This window comes from Nerophis ophidion, linkage group LG11 (assembly GCF_033978795.1).
Source record: "Nerophis ophidion isolate RoL-2023_Sa linkage group LG11, RoL_Noph_v1.0, whole genome shotgun sequence".
Lineage (NCBI taxonomy): Eukaryota > Metazoa > Chordata > Actinopteri > Syngnathiformes > Syngnathidae > Nerophis > Nerophis ophidion.
The window spans coordinates 20,813,364-20,828,284 of record NC_084621.1 but is presented as its reverse complement, the minus strand read 5'-3'; the positions used below and the strand labels follow the sequence as shown (position 1 = coordinate 20,828,284).

The 14,921-nt window shown below is 39.4% G+C and overlaps 1 protein-coding gene across 4 annotated transcripts in view; it reads left to right on the top strand.

The window, feature by feature from the left end:
- Positions 1-3,345: 3,345 nt before the first annotated feature.
- Positions 3,346-14,921, top strand: part of rasip1 (Ras interacting protein 1) — a 34,104-nt gene continuing 22,528 nt past the window's right edge. Inside the window, exons 1-6 of one of the 4 annotated variants that reach the window (XM_061915369.1) lie at positions 3,346-3,545; positions 12,020-12,114; positions 12,235-12,356; positions 12,442-12,872; positions 12,945-13,205; positions 13,277-13,518. In XM_061915369.1, coding sequence (XP_061771353.1) covers positions 12,235-12,356; positions 12,442-12,872; positions 12,945-13,205; positions 13,277-13,518 — 1,056 coding nt within the window. In that variant the 5' untranslated portion in view covers positions 3,346-3,545; positions 12,020-12,114. Of the gene's footprint in view, positions 3,606-12,019; positions 12,115-12,234; positions 12,357-12,441; positions 12,873-12,944; positions 13,206-13,276; positions 13,519-14,921 lie in introns of all 4 variants that reach the window. The other 3 variants (XM_061915370.1, XM_061915371.1, XM_061915367.1) reach the window with 3 other exon arrangements.

Here is a 14,921-nt window from a genome sequence, read left to right as displayed (position 1 = left end):
TCAACGTTGTATTTGTGTTGTAGAAAAATGGTTGGGAAATGACTAAATCTCAATGGTCAAATTAACGTCGGGACCTGACATTGAATAAACATTGTGAAAAAACATGTTGTATTTGTGTTGGAAAATTTTGGTTGGGAATTGACTAAATTTCAATTTTCAACTCAACTTTAGAACTCGTCATTGATTAAACGTCGTCAAAAAGCATGTTGTTTTAACGTTGTATCTATATTGTAGAATATTGGTTGGGAAATGACCAAATCTCAATGATCAAATCAACGTCAGAACCCGACATTGAATGAGCATCGCGAAAAAGAATGTTGTTTCAACATTGTGCTGTAGAATATTGGCTGGGAAATGACCACAATTCAATGGTTAAAATCAACGTCAGAACCCGACATTAAATAAACGTCGTCAAAAAGCATGTTGTTTCAACGTTGTATTTGTGTTGTAGAATTTTGGTTGGGAAATTACCAAAATTCAACGGTCAAATCAACGACATAACCTGACATTGATTAAACCTCGTCAAAAATCATGTTTCAACATTATATTTGTGTTGTCGAATATTGGTTAAAAAATTACCACATTTCAATGGTCAAATCAACGTTAAAACCTGGCATTGAATAAACATAGTCAAAAAGCATGTTGTTTCAACGTTGTATTTGTGTTGTAGAAAAATGGTTGGGAAATGACTAAATCTCAATGGTCAAATTAACGTCGGGACCTGACATTGAATAAACATTGTGAAAAAGCATATTGTATTTGTGTTGGAAAATTTTGGTTGGGAATTGACTAAATTTCAATGGTCAAATCAACGTCAGAACTTAACATTGAGTAATCGTTGTCAAAAAGCATGTAACATATTTGTGTTGTAGAAAATTGGCTGAGAAATTGGATAAACCCGACATTGGATAAACGTCGTCAAAAAGCATGTTGTTTCAACGTTGTATTTCTGTTTTAGAAAAATGGTTCGGAAATGACCACATTTCAATGGTCAAATCAACGTCAGATCTTAACATTGATTAAACGTCGTCAAAAAGCATGTTGTTTCGATGTTGTATTTGTTTTGGAGAATATTGGTAGGGAAATTACCAAAATTTAACGGTCAAATCAACGTCAGAACTCGACATTGAATAAATATTGTCAAAAAGCATGATGTTTCAATGTTGTATTTGTGTTGTAAAATCTTGGTTGGGAAATGACTAAATTTCAATGGTCAAATCAACGTCAGAACTCAACGTTGAAGAAACGTCGTCAAAAAGCATGTTGTTTCAATGTTGTATTTGTGATGTAGAAAAATGGTTGGGAAATGACCAAATTTCAATGGTCATATCGACATCGGAACCTGACATTGAATAAACGTCGTCAAAAAGCATGTTGTTTCAACGTTGTGTTTGTGTTGTAGAAGCTGGGTTGGGAACTGACTAAATTGATTAAGCATCGCGAAAATAAATGTTGTTTCAACATTGTGTTGTAGAATATTGGCTGGGAAATTACCACAATGCAATGGTCAAACCAACACCAGAACTTGACATTGAATAAACGTCATCAAAAAGCGTGTTGTTTCAATGGTGTGTTTGTTTTGTAGAATATTGGTTGGGAAATTACCAAAATTCAATGGACAAAACAACATCAGAACCCAACAATGATTAAACATCGTCAAAAAGCATGTTGTTTCAATGGTGTGTTTGTTTTGTAGAATATTGGTTGGGAAATTACCAAAATTCAATGGACAAAACAACATCAGAACCCAACAATGATTAAACATCGTCAAAAAGCATGTTGTTTCAACGTTGTATTTGTGTTGTAGAAAAATGGTCAGGAAATGACCACATTTCAATGGTCAGATCAACGTCAGAATCCAACATTGATTAAGCGTCGTCAAGAAGTATGTTGTTTCAACGTTGTATTTGTTTTGTAGAATATTGGTTGGGAAATTACCAAAATTCAATGGACAAAACAACATCAGAACCCAACAATGATTAAACATTGTCAAAAAGCATGTTGTTTCAATGGTGTGTTTGTTTTGTAGAATATTGGTTGGGAAATTACCAAAATTCAATGGACAAAACAACATCAGAACCCAACAATGATTAAACATCGTCAAAAAGCATGTTGTTTCAACGTTGTATTTGTGTTGTAGAAAAATGGTCAGGAAATGACCACATTTCAATGGTCAGATCAACGTCAGAATCCAACATTGATTAAGCGTCGTCAAGAAGTATGTTGTTTCAGCGTTGTATTTGTTTTGTAGAATATTGGTTGGGAAATTACCAAATTCCAATGGTCAAATCAATGTCAGAATTTGACATTAAATAAACATTGTCAAAAAGCATGTTGTTTCAACGTTATATTTGTGTTGTAAAATCTTGGTTGGGAAATTACCAAATTTCAATGGTCAAATCAACATCGGAACTCAACATTGATTAAACGTGGTCAAAGAGCATGTTTTTTCAATGTTGTATTTGTGTTGTAGAATTTGGGTTGGGAAATTACCTCAATTCAACGGTCAAACCAACACCAGAACCCGGCATTGAATAAACGTCATCAAAAAGCATGTTGTTTCAATGTTGTGTTTGTTTTGTAGAATATTGGTTGGGAAATTACCAAAATAAACGGTCAAACCAACACCAGAACCCAACATTGATTAAACGTTGTCAAAAAGCATATTATTTCAACGTTGTATTTCTGTTGTAGAAAAATGGTTAGGAAATAACCACATTTCAATTGTCAAATCAACATCAGAATCCAACATTGATTAAACGTCGTCAAAAAACATGTTTCAACGTTGGATTTGAGTTGTAAAATCTTGGTTGGGAAATGACTAAATTTAAGTGGTCAAATCAATGTCGGCACTCGACACTGATTAAACGTTGTCAAAAAGCATGTTGTTTCAACGTCGTATTCGTGAATGATGTTTCAATGTTGTGTTTGTTTAGTAGAGTATTGGTTGGGAAATGACCAAAATTCAACGGTCGAAACAACGTCAGAACCCAACATTGATTAAACGTCGTCAAAAAGCATGTTGTTTCAACGTCGTATTCGTGTAGTAGAATATTGGTCGGGAAATTACCAAATTTCAAAGGTCAAATCAACGTCAGAACTCATGTCAGAAAATACCAACCACATGTCAACCACTTGCTAACCTCAACCTGCTACCCACAACCGGATTGATCGACATGAGTTGACAACACAACAATGATTCATTTGGACGCAGCGGATTGTTTTTTTTTTTTGATCTGGCCTGTCTCCTGCTTTTCATTCCAGTTGTCCCTGCGTGGTTCTCCCGTTCCCAGCCAGGATGTAGGTGTTGTCCGCTGCCAAAGGAAGGAAATTGTGTCACTCAGAACAATGGGCCTGTTTCTCTATCTATAGACTCAGTCGGCCAGAGCCTTGCCGAGCATGAGCGCGACTCATCCTGCTCAAAAACGACACAAATTGAACGATATCGTCGACGAGGGGACGAACTGAAGTCGTGGACGAGGACCGAAAAATGGAACTTTGCTGCAGGAAAAGGCAAGCCCTGAGGATTGTGGGATCACACTAAGGTGCGTACTCGACTTTAGGCGACGACGAATCCAACACCGAGGAGTCGGACGTGGCCGCGGGTGAGTCGTTTCATTTCCGCGCCGCCGCGTCGTCGATATTTTCTCAATTACGATGAACCAATTAGTGGTGTCGAGTATTTTGATGGCGGGCGTCACAAAGTGACCTTCTGGTGGCGTCACTTTCCTGCCAGATGGGAGACTTCCTGTTGAAAAATTCTGCATTTTTCCAGGAACTCATTTTTGTCTTGTTTATTTCCGCGTGTTGACAACTGGCACTCCACGAACATCCTGTTGACGGTGACATCATCCTATTGTTGGATTGTTTCATTTTTCTGGCACCGCGGCCAAGATTACGGCATTTCTGATTAGAAACCGCAAAATTATTTTTGGTCGTTTTTTATCTCACTCTGTGGGTCTGTATCTCGATCTCGATTTTTGATTTGTGTGTATGTAAAAAAAAAAAACTGTCTATCCATATTTTTGGCAAATATTTTGGAATTTGAAGCACGGACATGTTTCAAAAAAAGCTGGCACGAGTGGCAAAAAGACTGAGAAAGTTGAGGAATGCTCGTCAGGCACTTATTTGGAACATCCCACAGGTGGACATGGCTAATTGGAAACAGGTGGGTGCCGTGATTGGGTATAAATGCAGCTTCCCTGAAATGCTCAGTCGTTCAACAAACAAGAACGGGCCGACAAATGCGGGAGAAAATTGTTTAAGAACAACATTTACGAACCAGCTAATGTAAGGAATTGAGGTTCCCCATCTACGGTCCGTAATGTCATCAAAATAATCAGAGAATGTGGAGGAATCACTGCACGTAAGCGACGATATTACAGACTTTGGATCCCTCAGGAAGTATTTCATAAAAAAACAAAACATTAATGTGTAAAGGATATCACCACATGAGCTCAGGAACACTTCAGAAAACCACTGTCAGTAACTACAGTTGGTCGCTACATCAGTAAGTGCAAGTTAAAACTCTACTATACAAAGCCACAGCCATTTATCAACAACACCCAGAAACGCCCTTGGCTTTGCTAGGCCCGAGCTATTCTAAGATGGACTGATGCAAAGTGGAAAAGTATTCTGTGGTCTGACGAGTCCGAATTTCAAATTGTTTTTTGAAACTGTGGACGTCATGTCCTTCGGAGCTTAGAGGAAAAGAACCAGCCATATTGTTCTAGGCGCAAAGTGCAAAAACCAGCATGTGTGATGGTATGGGGGTGTATTAGTGCCCAAGGCGTGGGTAATTTACACATCTGTGAAGGCACCATTAAGGCTGAAAGGTACATACAGGTTTTAGAGCTATCCAAGCAACGTTATCGTGGACGCCCCTGCTTATTTCAGCAAGCATTCCTCAAGTTTTTCAGGCTTTTTTGCCACTTCTGCCAGCTTTTTTAAAACATTCCAAATTAGCTAATATTTGAAAAAAAATAACGTTTTCCAGTTCCAACATTAAGCATCTTGTCTTTGCAGACCATTGAATATAAGTTGAAAGTGATTTACAAATCATTGTATTCTGTTTTTATTTACCATTTACACAACATGACAACTTCACAGGTTTGGGGTTTTGTAAGTTTGCGTGTGTGTAATCAGATTTGCCTGAGTGTTTTAATTTGTGTCCACATTTGGAATAAAAAACTGTCTATATTGAAGTATTATTGTAGCAAAACTATTTGCAAATGCGTACCTCAATCCGAATCATTTGTGTGTCTGTATTTAAATCTGTGTGTGCGTGTATTCATTTCTGAGTGTGTTTTAATTTGTATTAATATATGTATGTTTGTACAGTGAATGTATATGTATATGTATGTTTGTACAGTGAAAGTATATGTACATCAATGTATATATGTATGTTTGTACAGTGAATGTCTATGTATATGTATGTTTGTACAGTGAATGTATATGTACATGTATGTTTGTACAGTGAATGTATATGTAGATGTATGTATATATGTATGTTTGTACAGTGAATGTATATGTACATGTATGTATATATGTATGTTTTTACAGTGAATGTAATGTACATGTATGTATATATGTATGTATGTTTGTACAGTGAATGTCTGTATATGTATGTTTGTACAGTGAATGTATATGTAGATGTATTTACACTTTGTATATATGTATGTTTGTACAGTGAATGTCTGTATATGTATGTTTGTACAGTGAATGTATATGTAGATGTATTTACACTTTGTATATATGTATGTTTGTATAGTGAATGTCTATATATATGTGTGTTTGTCCAGTGAATCTATATGTACATGTATGTATATGTATGTTTGTACAGTGGATTCCTACGTATATCTAAGTTTGTACAGTGAATCTATATGTACCTGTATATGTATGTTTGTACAGTGAATGTATATGTTTATGTATGTATATATGTATGTTTGTACAGCGAATGTAATGCACATGTATGTATATATGAATGTTTGTACAGTGGATGTCTATATATATATGTGTTTGTCCAGTGAGAGTATATGTACATGTATGTATATATGTATGTTTGTACAGTGAATGCCTACGTATATGTATGTTTGTACAGTGAATGTATATGTACATGTACATGTATATGTATGTTTGTACAGTGAATGTAATGTAGATGTATGTATATATGTCTGTTTGTTTAGTGAATGTGTGTATATGTATGTTTGTACAGTGAATGTATATGTAGATGTATGTACAGTTGGTATTTGTGCATGTTTGTACAGTGAATGTCTATATATGTGTGTTTGTCCAGTAAATGTATATGTACATGTACATGTATATGTATGTTTGTACAGTGAATGTTTATGTACATGTATGTATATATGTATGTTTGTACAGCGAATGTATATGTATGTTTGTATTGTGAATTTACCTTTGGATGTATGTACTTTGCGTGTGTAGGTATGTACTGTATTTGTGTATGTGTGTGGGAGTGTAGGTACCTGTGTGTGCGCCTATATATGTATATATGTATGAATAACTGTGTGTATGTGAGTACATATATATGTGTATTTGCATGGACTATATAGCCTTTTTCATTTTCAACCACACACAAATCGAAATACAGGACTCAAAAATTAAAAGACGCGCACACACACACACACACACACACACACACACACACACACACAGAGACGGAGATGCAGACACACAAATTATTACACAGACTCGGATTACAGATTGAGAGACATTTGCAAATAGTTTTGCTACAATAATACTTCTTTCTATAGGTAAATGTTGAGTTTATTTTCTCCACACGCTCATAATGACACCGCCACCTGATAAGGAGTAGGATGAAGCAGAGCGTATTCATCCCTTACCTTTCCCTCGGCATTGAGCACTGATGTAATATTGTGATGATCACTGTTTAAGTCTTTCTTTTAAGTCCCAGGCCCAGGAAACAATCTACTGACAAAACAAACACAAAACAACAAACTGAATATAGAACTGGCCGATGATGTTAAGGTCTTGGTCAAGTGGGGGTGACCCCAGGATGCAGAGACGGAAGACAAGGTGGGATTACAAAAAAATGAAAAAATTTAATTAGACAAAAAGGGATAACTAAGGGTGATAGAGCAGAAACGCACACCATGTAATTAGGACTAAATAGGTTCCTCAGAGGTCGGCGGGTGAAAGGGCCAGGGCACACTGAGCAAGGTAAGAGTCCAAAACAAGAAATCCTTTTACTTCAGGGAGACTAGAAAATAAACACACAAGAGGTTAGGGAATGCAGGACAAAGAAGTGAAAACTTACCGGGAATGGTGAAGCAGGTGTAGGGATACAATAACCGGCGAGGCCAAGCTGTAAGTGACGAGCCTAAATACTGCCAAGGTAATTGAGAGCAGGTGTGCCACAAGGTCCGCCCCTTGCCGAGAATGAAATACTGATAAAACAGGTGCAGTCGTCGGCCAATTTTTGTCGATCGGGTCCCAATTTGGGCCAGTTCTATATTTCTGTTTGTCGTCATTGATGATTTCTGTGTGTCCTGTCACGATGGGCACATTTCTTGCAACATATGGCGAGTCGAGCCCTCAAAAAGATGGTACATCATTTTAGCAATGAGTAACAGAATTGGGCAGCACGGTGGAAAACGGGTTAGTGCGTCTGCCTCACAGTACGAAAGTCCTGAGTAGTCCTGGGCTCGGGATCCTTCTGTGTGGAGTTTGCATGTTCTCCCCGTGACTGCGTGGGTTCCCTCCGAGTACTCCGGCTTCCTCCCACCTCCAAAGACATGCACCCAGGGATAGGCTCCTCGCACCTCCAAAAACATGCACCTGGGGATAGGCCCCTCCCATCTCCAAAGACATGCACCTGGGGATAGGTCGATTGGCAACACTAAATGGTCCCTTTTTTGTGAATGTGAGTATGTATGTGTTGGCCCTGTGATTAGGTTACGACTTGTCCAGGGTGTACGCTGCCTTCCGCCCGAATACAGCTGAGATAGGCTCCAGTACCCCCTTGCGACCCCGAAAGGGACAAGCGGGAAAAAATGGACGGATGGATGGATGGTAACAATCTGGCCACGTCTTTTAGCGTGGTCCACCACCTGGTTTCAAGGTGGCCTGTGACTTTAATTACTGGCGTCAGCAACTCAAAGAGTGTTTTTTACGAATAAAAAAAAAATGTAATAAATAAATCATAGTAAGCGCTTGAAGGGGCCATGACAAAAAAATTATCGAGAAGCACTGTTTAACAAAATATGTGAGAAAACCTAAGAAAAGCCGAAGAAGAGAAGTCAAGACTTCGCTCTCCCCAGCCACCTTGTCCAGCTCCTTTGGAGGATCCCTAGGCGTTCCCAGGCCTACCGGGGGACCTAGGCTCCCCAACGTGTCCTGGGTCTTCCCCCGGTCAGACTTGTACCTGTGATCTTGTCCCAAAGTCTTTGTGTGGACCCACGATTGGTCAATAAGTTGTGAGGGCTCCCCTTTACACTATAGCTAGAATGATGAAAAAAATATATCTGTCACTAGATGGGAGTAGAGAGTCGCAACTTCACTTCAGAATGCAAAAAACACAAAGTAAAAAAAATATTTTAATTCTGTAGTTGTGAGGACCGACCGCTGTTGCTAGGTAGATTTGACCGTACACACATATAGTAATAAGTTCTATACGTTGGCCATTTTTAAGGACATGAAAATACTCAATGAAGGTAACACATTTAAATTGAAAATAAATAATATCTTGCTCAACATTTTCATTCAGTTTACATTATTGTATAAATCATGGGTCATAACCAACGCGGTGCCCGCGGGCATCAGGTAGCCCGTAAGGACCAGATGAGTCGCCCGCTGGCCTGTTCTAAAAATAGCTCAAATAGCAGCACTTACCAGTGAGCTGCCTCTTTTTTTTAAATTGTATTTATTTACTAGCAAGCTGGTCTCGCTTTGCCCGACATTTTTAATTCTAAGAGAGAAAAAACTCAAATAGAATTAAATAATCCAAGAAAATATTTTAAAGACTTGGTCTTCATTTGTTTAAATAAATTCTTTTTTTTTTTTTTAACTTTGCTTCTCATAACTTTCAGAAAGACAATTTTAGAGAAAAAATACAACCTTAAAAAGGATTTTAGGATTTTTAAACACATATACCTTTTTACCTTTTAAATTCCTTCCTCTTTTTTCGTGACAATTTAAACCAATGTTCAAGTATTTTTTTTTTATTATTATTGTAAAGAATAATACATCCATTTTAATTTAATTAATCATTTTAGCTTCTGTTTTTTCGACGAAGAATATTTGTAAAATATTTCTTCAAACTTATTATGATTAAAATTCAAAAGAATTATTCTGGCAAATCTAGGAAATCTGTAGAATCAAATTTAAATCTTATTTCAAAGTATTTTAAATGTCTTTTAAAATTTTTGTTCTGGAAAATCTAGAAGAAATAATGATTTGTCTTTTTTACAAATATAGCTTGGTCCAATTTGTTATATATTCTAACAAAGTGCAGATTGGATTTTAACCTATTTAAAACATGTAATCAAAATTCTAAAATTAATCTTAATCAAGAAAAATTACTAATGATTTTCCATAAATTCTTTTTTAAATTTTTTTCAAAAAGATTCCAATTAGCTAGTTTTTCTCTTCATATTTTTCGGTTGAATTTTGAATTTTAAAGAGTCGAAATTGAAAATAAACTATGTTTCAAAATTTAATTTTTATTTTTTCCGTGTTTTCTACTCTTTTAAACTGTTCAATTAAGTGTTTTTTCATAATTTATTCTCTACAAAAAACCTTCCGTAAAAGGAAAAAAAATGTACGACGGAATGACTGACAGAAATACCCATTTTTTTTAATATGTATACAGTAGATTTATTTATTAAAGGTAAATTGAGCAAATTGGCTATTTCTGGCAATTTATTTAAGTGTGTGTATCAAACTGGTAGCCCTTCACATTAATCAGTACCCAAGAAGTAGCTCTTGGTTTCAAAAAGGTTGGTGACCCCTGGTATAAATGTAAAAAACATGTACTACATACAGTATATAAATGTATGTAAATAGTTTGTTGCCTTTTTAGTTACTTGTGTAGTTTGTACTGGTTCACCTTTGCCCGGTGTATGAATACACACACACAAACACACACGCACTCACGCACGCACGCACACACACACACACACACACACACATGTACATCTGACCTTCTGGAGACATGACAAAAAAGCCTCCCTCTTTAGGACCAACCTTTCTAGATATATAAAGATGTGTATTTACAACATTATTTATATATACATACTATGCAAATATAAAAAAAAGCTTATTGTAAAATATGATTTGCAATTTTACAAGAAAAAGGTCACAATTTCACAAGAAAAACTTGGAAATTTGGCAGTATTATAATAAAAGTCGTCATTTTACTCAACGCAAGTCAAAATAAAATAAAAGAACCTTAACATTTGTGCAATTTTATGATAAAAGTTGGAATTTTACTCAATAACAGTCGCAATTTTACAAGAAAAAGCGTAACATTTTTCGCAATTTTATGAAAAGAGTCGAAATTGTGCTCGTAGAAAGTCACAGTTCTATAAGAAAACTTTAAAATTTTGGCCATACTACAATAATAATCTGAATTTTACTTGCCAAAATGATGACAAAAAGTCATCATTTTACTCAAAAAGTGCCACTATTTTACTAGAACAACCTGAAAATAAGCAGAATTTTATGGGACAAATGTCACCATTTTGCATTAAATAGTAATAATTTTACAACAACAAAAAAAGTTTTTACAAGAAAATATTGCAATATTTACAGGAACAGAAAAATGAATTTTTTTTGACAATTTTGTATAAAAAAAAACAAGTCTGCACATTGTGAGAAAAATAATGTTTTTTTCTATTGTGTAATTGGTTTTTAATCTTCATTATTCATTCCAAGTTATTACACTATGTCCCTATATACATTTATTTATTTTTCTTTTTCATTTATTTTAATACATTTTGGCCAAAGGGGGCGCATTTCAGTATCTTACACACACTTGTTATTTCATATGTTGACAGGAGGCGGAGCACTTACATTTTTTTCACACACACTTGTTCTTTCATATGTTGACCAGAGGCGGAGTACTTTTAAAAGCGACACACAGTCAATTAGAAAAAAATCCCTCCTTTTTGGGACCACCCTTGTTTTGACCAGCAGGGGTGCAAATGAGAGATTCTCTATTAGATACAATGTTATTGGGACCACGATTTATGTCATCACTTGTTCACGCCTCCTCATATGGAAGATACTTTTTCTTCTTCATGTCTCAAGAAGGGGAGAAATACAAAAACACACATACACACACACACACACACACACACACACACACACACACACACACACACACACACACACACACACACACACACACACACAGAAGGCATAGACAGGAGGAGGACAGAGTATAGGTACACAGAACATCAGAGTGTCAAATTGTGCGAGAAAATGAGAGCAGACAGTGTTGACAAACTATGTTGCAACCTGGTGTAGGAACCGCAGGTGCAGAAACACAAAAGAAGAATCCCTGGGGGATGTAGAAACTGGCAGAGAATTTTTTCCGTGCAACGTTCATATTGTTGTTACTCAGCCAGCGTTTGTGAGTCTGATGGACCCGTTGCATTTTGTGGCTTTTAATGTACTGAACAGATGTTTATTGGGATAAGGTAAACATATGTTCAGCATTTTAACATAAAAGTGTTTGATTGTGAGGCACTAAAAGCCACTGTGGAGGTCTTGCACCGCCGGGTTCTTCGGACCACTAAGGACGGACATGACAGGCTTGACGGTTTTGTGATTTGGTTTATTTTGCAATAAACTTATCGCTCTGCTTTTCAGCAATCGCCTATCGTGATGGTCTCGCTTTTCCGGTTGTTTTCCAGCCATCCGCTCCCGTCTCCGTTTCCGTCTCGCCCTCGCTCGTGCTCGTGTTCAGGTTTTTTCTTCACCATCACCAACTCCAACTTCTCCAACCTCTTCCTTCCCGGCTGCTGCCCTTTTATAGAGTGACAGGTGATGAGATAAACGCGCCCAGGTGGGCCATCGACGCACCTGTCGCCGATCTCCGAGCCGGCCCCGGCACACCCCGCCTCGTTGCAGGTCCGCAGGCCACGCCTCCTCACAGCCACAAAATGCAATGGGTCCATCAGACCCACAAACGCTGGCTGAGTAACAACAATATGAACATTTTACAAGGTTTATGTTTGTTTCTTGTGTTAGATGGAGGGCTCCGGTAGTCCGCGTGTCAGAAAACTCCACTTCCCTGTCGGTCTTTGGATCAACTCCCCCAGGAAGCATTTTGCAAAGTTGGGGCGTCGTTGGCCCAGTGCTGTCTCTGTCAAGTAAGCCGAACCCTACCCAACTCGTTTGTTTTATCCGGATCCTGGTGCTTGTCAGTCTTGATTCACAGCTTCTACTTCCCTGCAGGTCGACCACTAGCTCCGACGCGACCTCGCTCCATGAGGCCCCTTCCTCGTCCCTGTCTAACTCCACTCCCTCCCTGGCTTCCCTCAACCCGTCGCCGTCTCCTTCCCCGGCCTTCCTGAGGCCGCGACCGGCCGGGCCCCAGTCGCGCACCAAGCGCCTTTCCCACCTCTTCCTGCGGGGGCGCTCCAACAGCGACCGGGAGCGGGCCCTGGGGGAGAAGGAGAGGGAGGTCTGGGCCTCGTCCTCCCACCACTATGTGCCCCCGGCCTCCTCCTCCGCTCCGGGCCTGATCAAGATTTACGGGGATGCGCTCTCCAGCGGAGCAAACTACCGCTCCCTGCTGGCCAACGTTCACTCGACAGCCCGGCAGCTCATCGCTCAGGTCATCACCCGCTACACGGAGCGAGAGAGGGACGAGACTGACGACGCAGGTAGAGTCCTGCTACGACTTGGACATGAGCTCATGTAAACAACTCCTCTACCCTTCCTCCATTACATCCCAGTTCTTCAGAAGCACAGCCCCGAGGACTTCCTGCTGTGCGACGTCATCGGAAAGCCCATCCAGCAGCCAGATGGGGCCATCAAGTGGGAGACGGAGTGCCGGCGAAGCGTGGCCCTGTGGGAGCGCCCCTTGTTGTTGGCGGACATGTGGCGGCCCAAGGACGGACTGGAGCGGCGCTTTGAAATCCAGAGGAAGGACGACTACGAGCGGGAGGAGCGGGAGCGGGAGAAGGAGCGGGAGCGGGCGAGCGACAGCCATCAAGGTAGGCGCAGAGAGCCTCCCGCTGGGGGGGGGGGTGACCTGACCTCATGCATCGCTTCGTCTGGCCGGCAGGTGTGCGCTGGCGGCGGAGCAGGATGTCGTCAGGGGGCGAGGCGGAGGAAGGCGAGCGCGGCCACCGGGGGAGGAACACGGAGCTGAGGCGGAGCATCAGCGACATGAACCTCAGCCTGAGGCGCCGCCAAGGCAACCACGTGGCCGAGGAGCCGCGCGGGAGTCGCAGCCGGCCCAGCAACAACGGCGCCGTGCAGGACCGGAAGAACATTGTGAGCATGATCAACACGCAGCAAGACGAGGTGAGGAAGATACCAAAGATCGGATCTGATTTTACATCTATTGTAAATAGGGAGTACAGAGTACTCACAAGTTTGCTAAGACTGTGTACAACTGGCAACAAGTACAAAAGTGGCCACAGACCTAGGTATTTAAATGAGGATTTTGTGTGTATTAGCTGCAGTCGCCATGGAAACACTCATTTACGGCGCATCATGCGCCAACCTCTGCTGCTTTGTAATATTGCTGCTCAACATTACAAAGCACAACTACCAGAAGCTCCCGCAGTGTGTTTCACAGCACAAACTACTTTTAGGTACGCCAACGCCGCGCTCTGGGACTTGGATAAGAATAATAATAATAATATTATTAATAATAAGAGATTTTATTTGGAAAAAAGATAAGAAAAATAAATACAAATAGAAACTAGAACAGCCTAATAGCTAGAACTGGCATGCATACTTCTTTTTTTTTAATTTTTTTTTTAAAGAAGGGTTTTTAAGCCTTTCTTAAAAGCATCTATAAGCATTTTTAAAAGCAATGTTAGCATGCTAGCAGGCTAACATCTAAAAGCTAAGTTTTTTGTTGTTGCGAATTTTACGCTTTTTTACGTATAATCCCTCAGCCGTACACATTGCAGTTGATTGATTGATTGATTGATTGATTGATTGATTGATTGATTGATTGATTGATTGATTGAAAATTTGATTAGTAGATTGCACAGTACAGTACATATTCTGTACAATTGACCACTAAATGGTAAAACCCCGATATTTATTTCTACTTGTTTAAGTTGGGGTCCACTGGTTTAAATGCAACTTAGATATTGGGTTTCACTATTTAAGAGCGCTTTGAGTCACTAGAGAAAAGCGCTATATAAATATAATCCACTTCACCTTTGGGAACCATTCCTTTACCACTTTTGACGTGTGTTTGGGGTCATTGTCCTGTTGGAACACCCAACTGCGCCCAAGACCCAACCTCCGGGCTGGTAATTTTAGCTTGTCCTGAAGAATTTAAGAGGTAATAGTCCTTTTTTCATTGTCCCATTTACTCTCTGTAAAGCACTAATTCTATGGGTCGCAAAACAAGCCCAGAGCATAACACTACCACCACCATGCTTGACGGTATGTGTGGTGTTCCTTTTCTTTTTCAAACATATTGCTGGGTATTGTGGCCAAACAGCTCAAGTTTTGTTTCATCTAACATCACATGGACAAAGATGAGACCTTCTGGAGGAAAGGTCTGTGGTCATGTGGAACAAAAACAGAGCTGTTTGGCCGCAATACCCAGCAAATTTTTTGGAGGAGAAAAGGTGAGGCCTTCAATCCCAGGAACACCAAGTCTGCCGTCAAGCATGGTGGTGGCAGATTCGATCACATTTTCAGTAGACCCATAATATTCTTAAAATAACCACACTTCATTC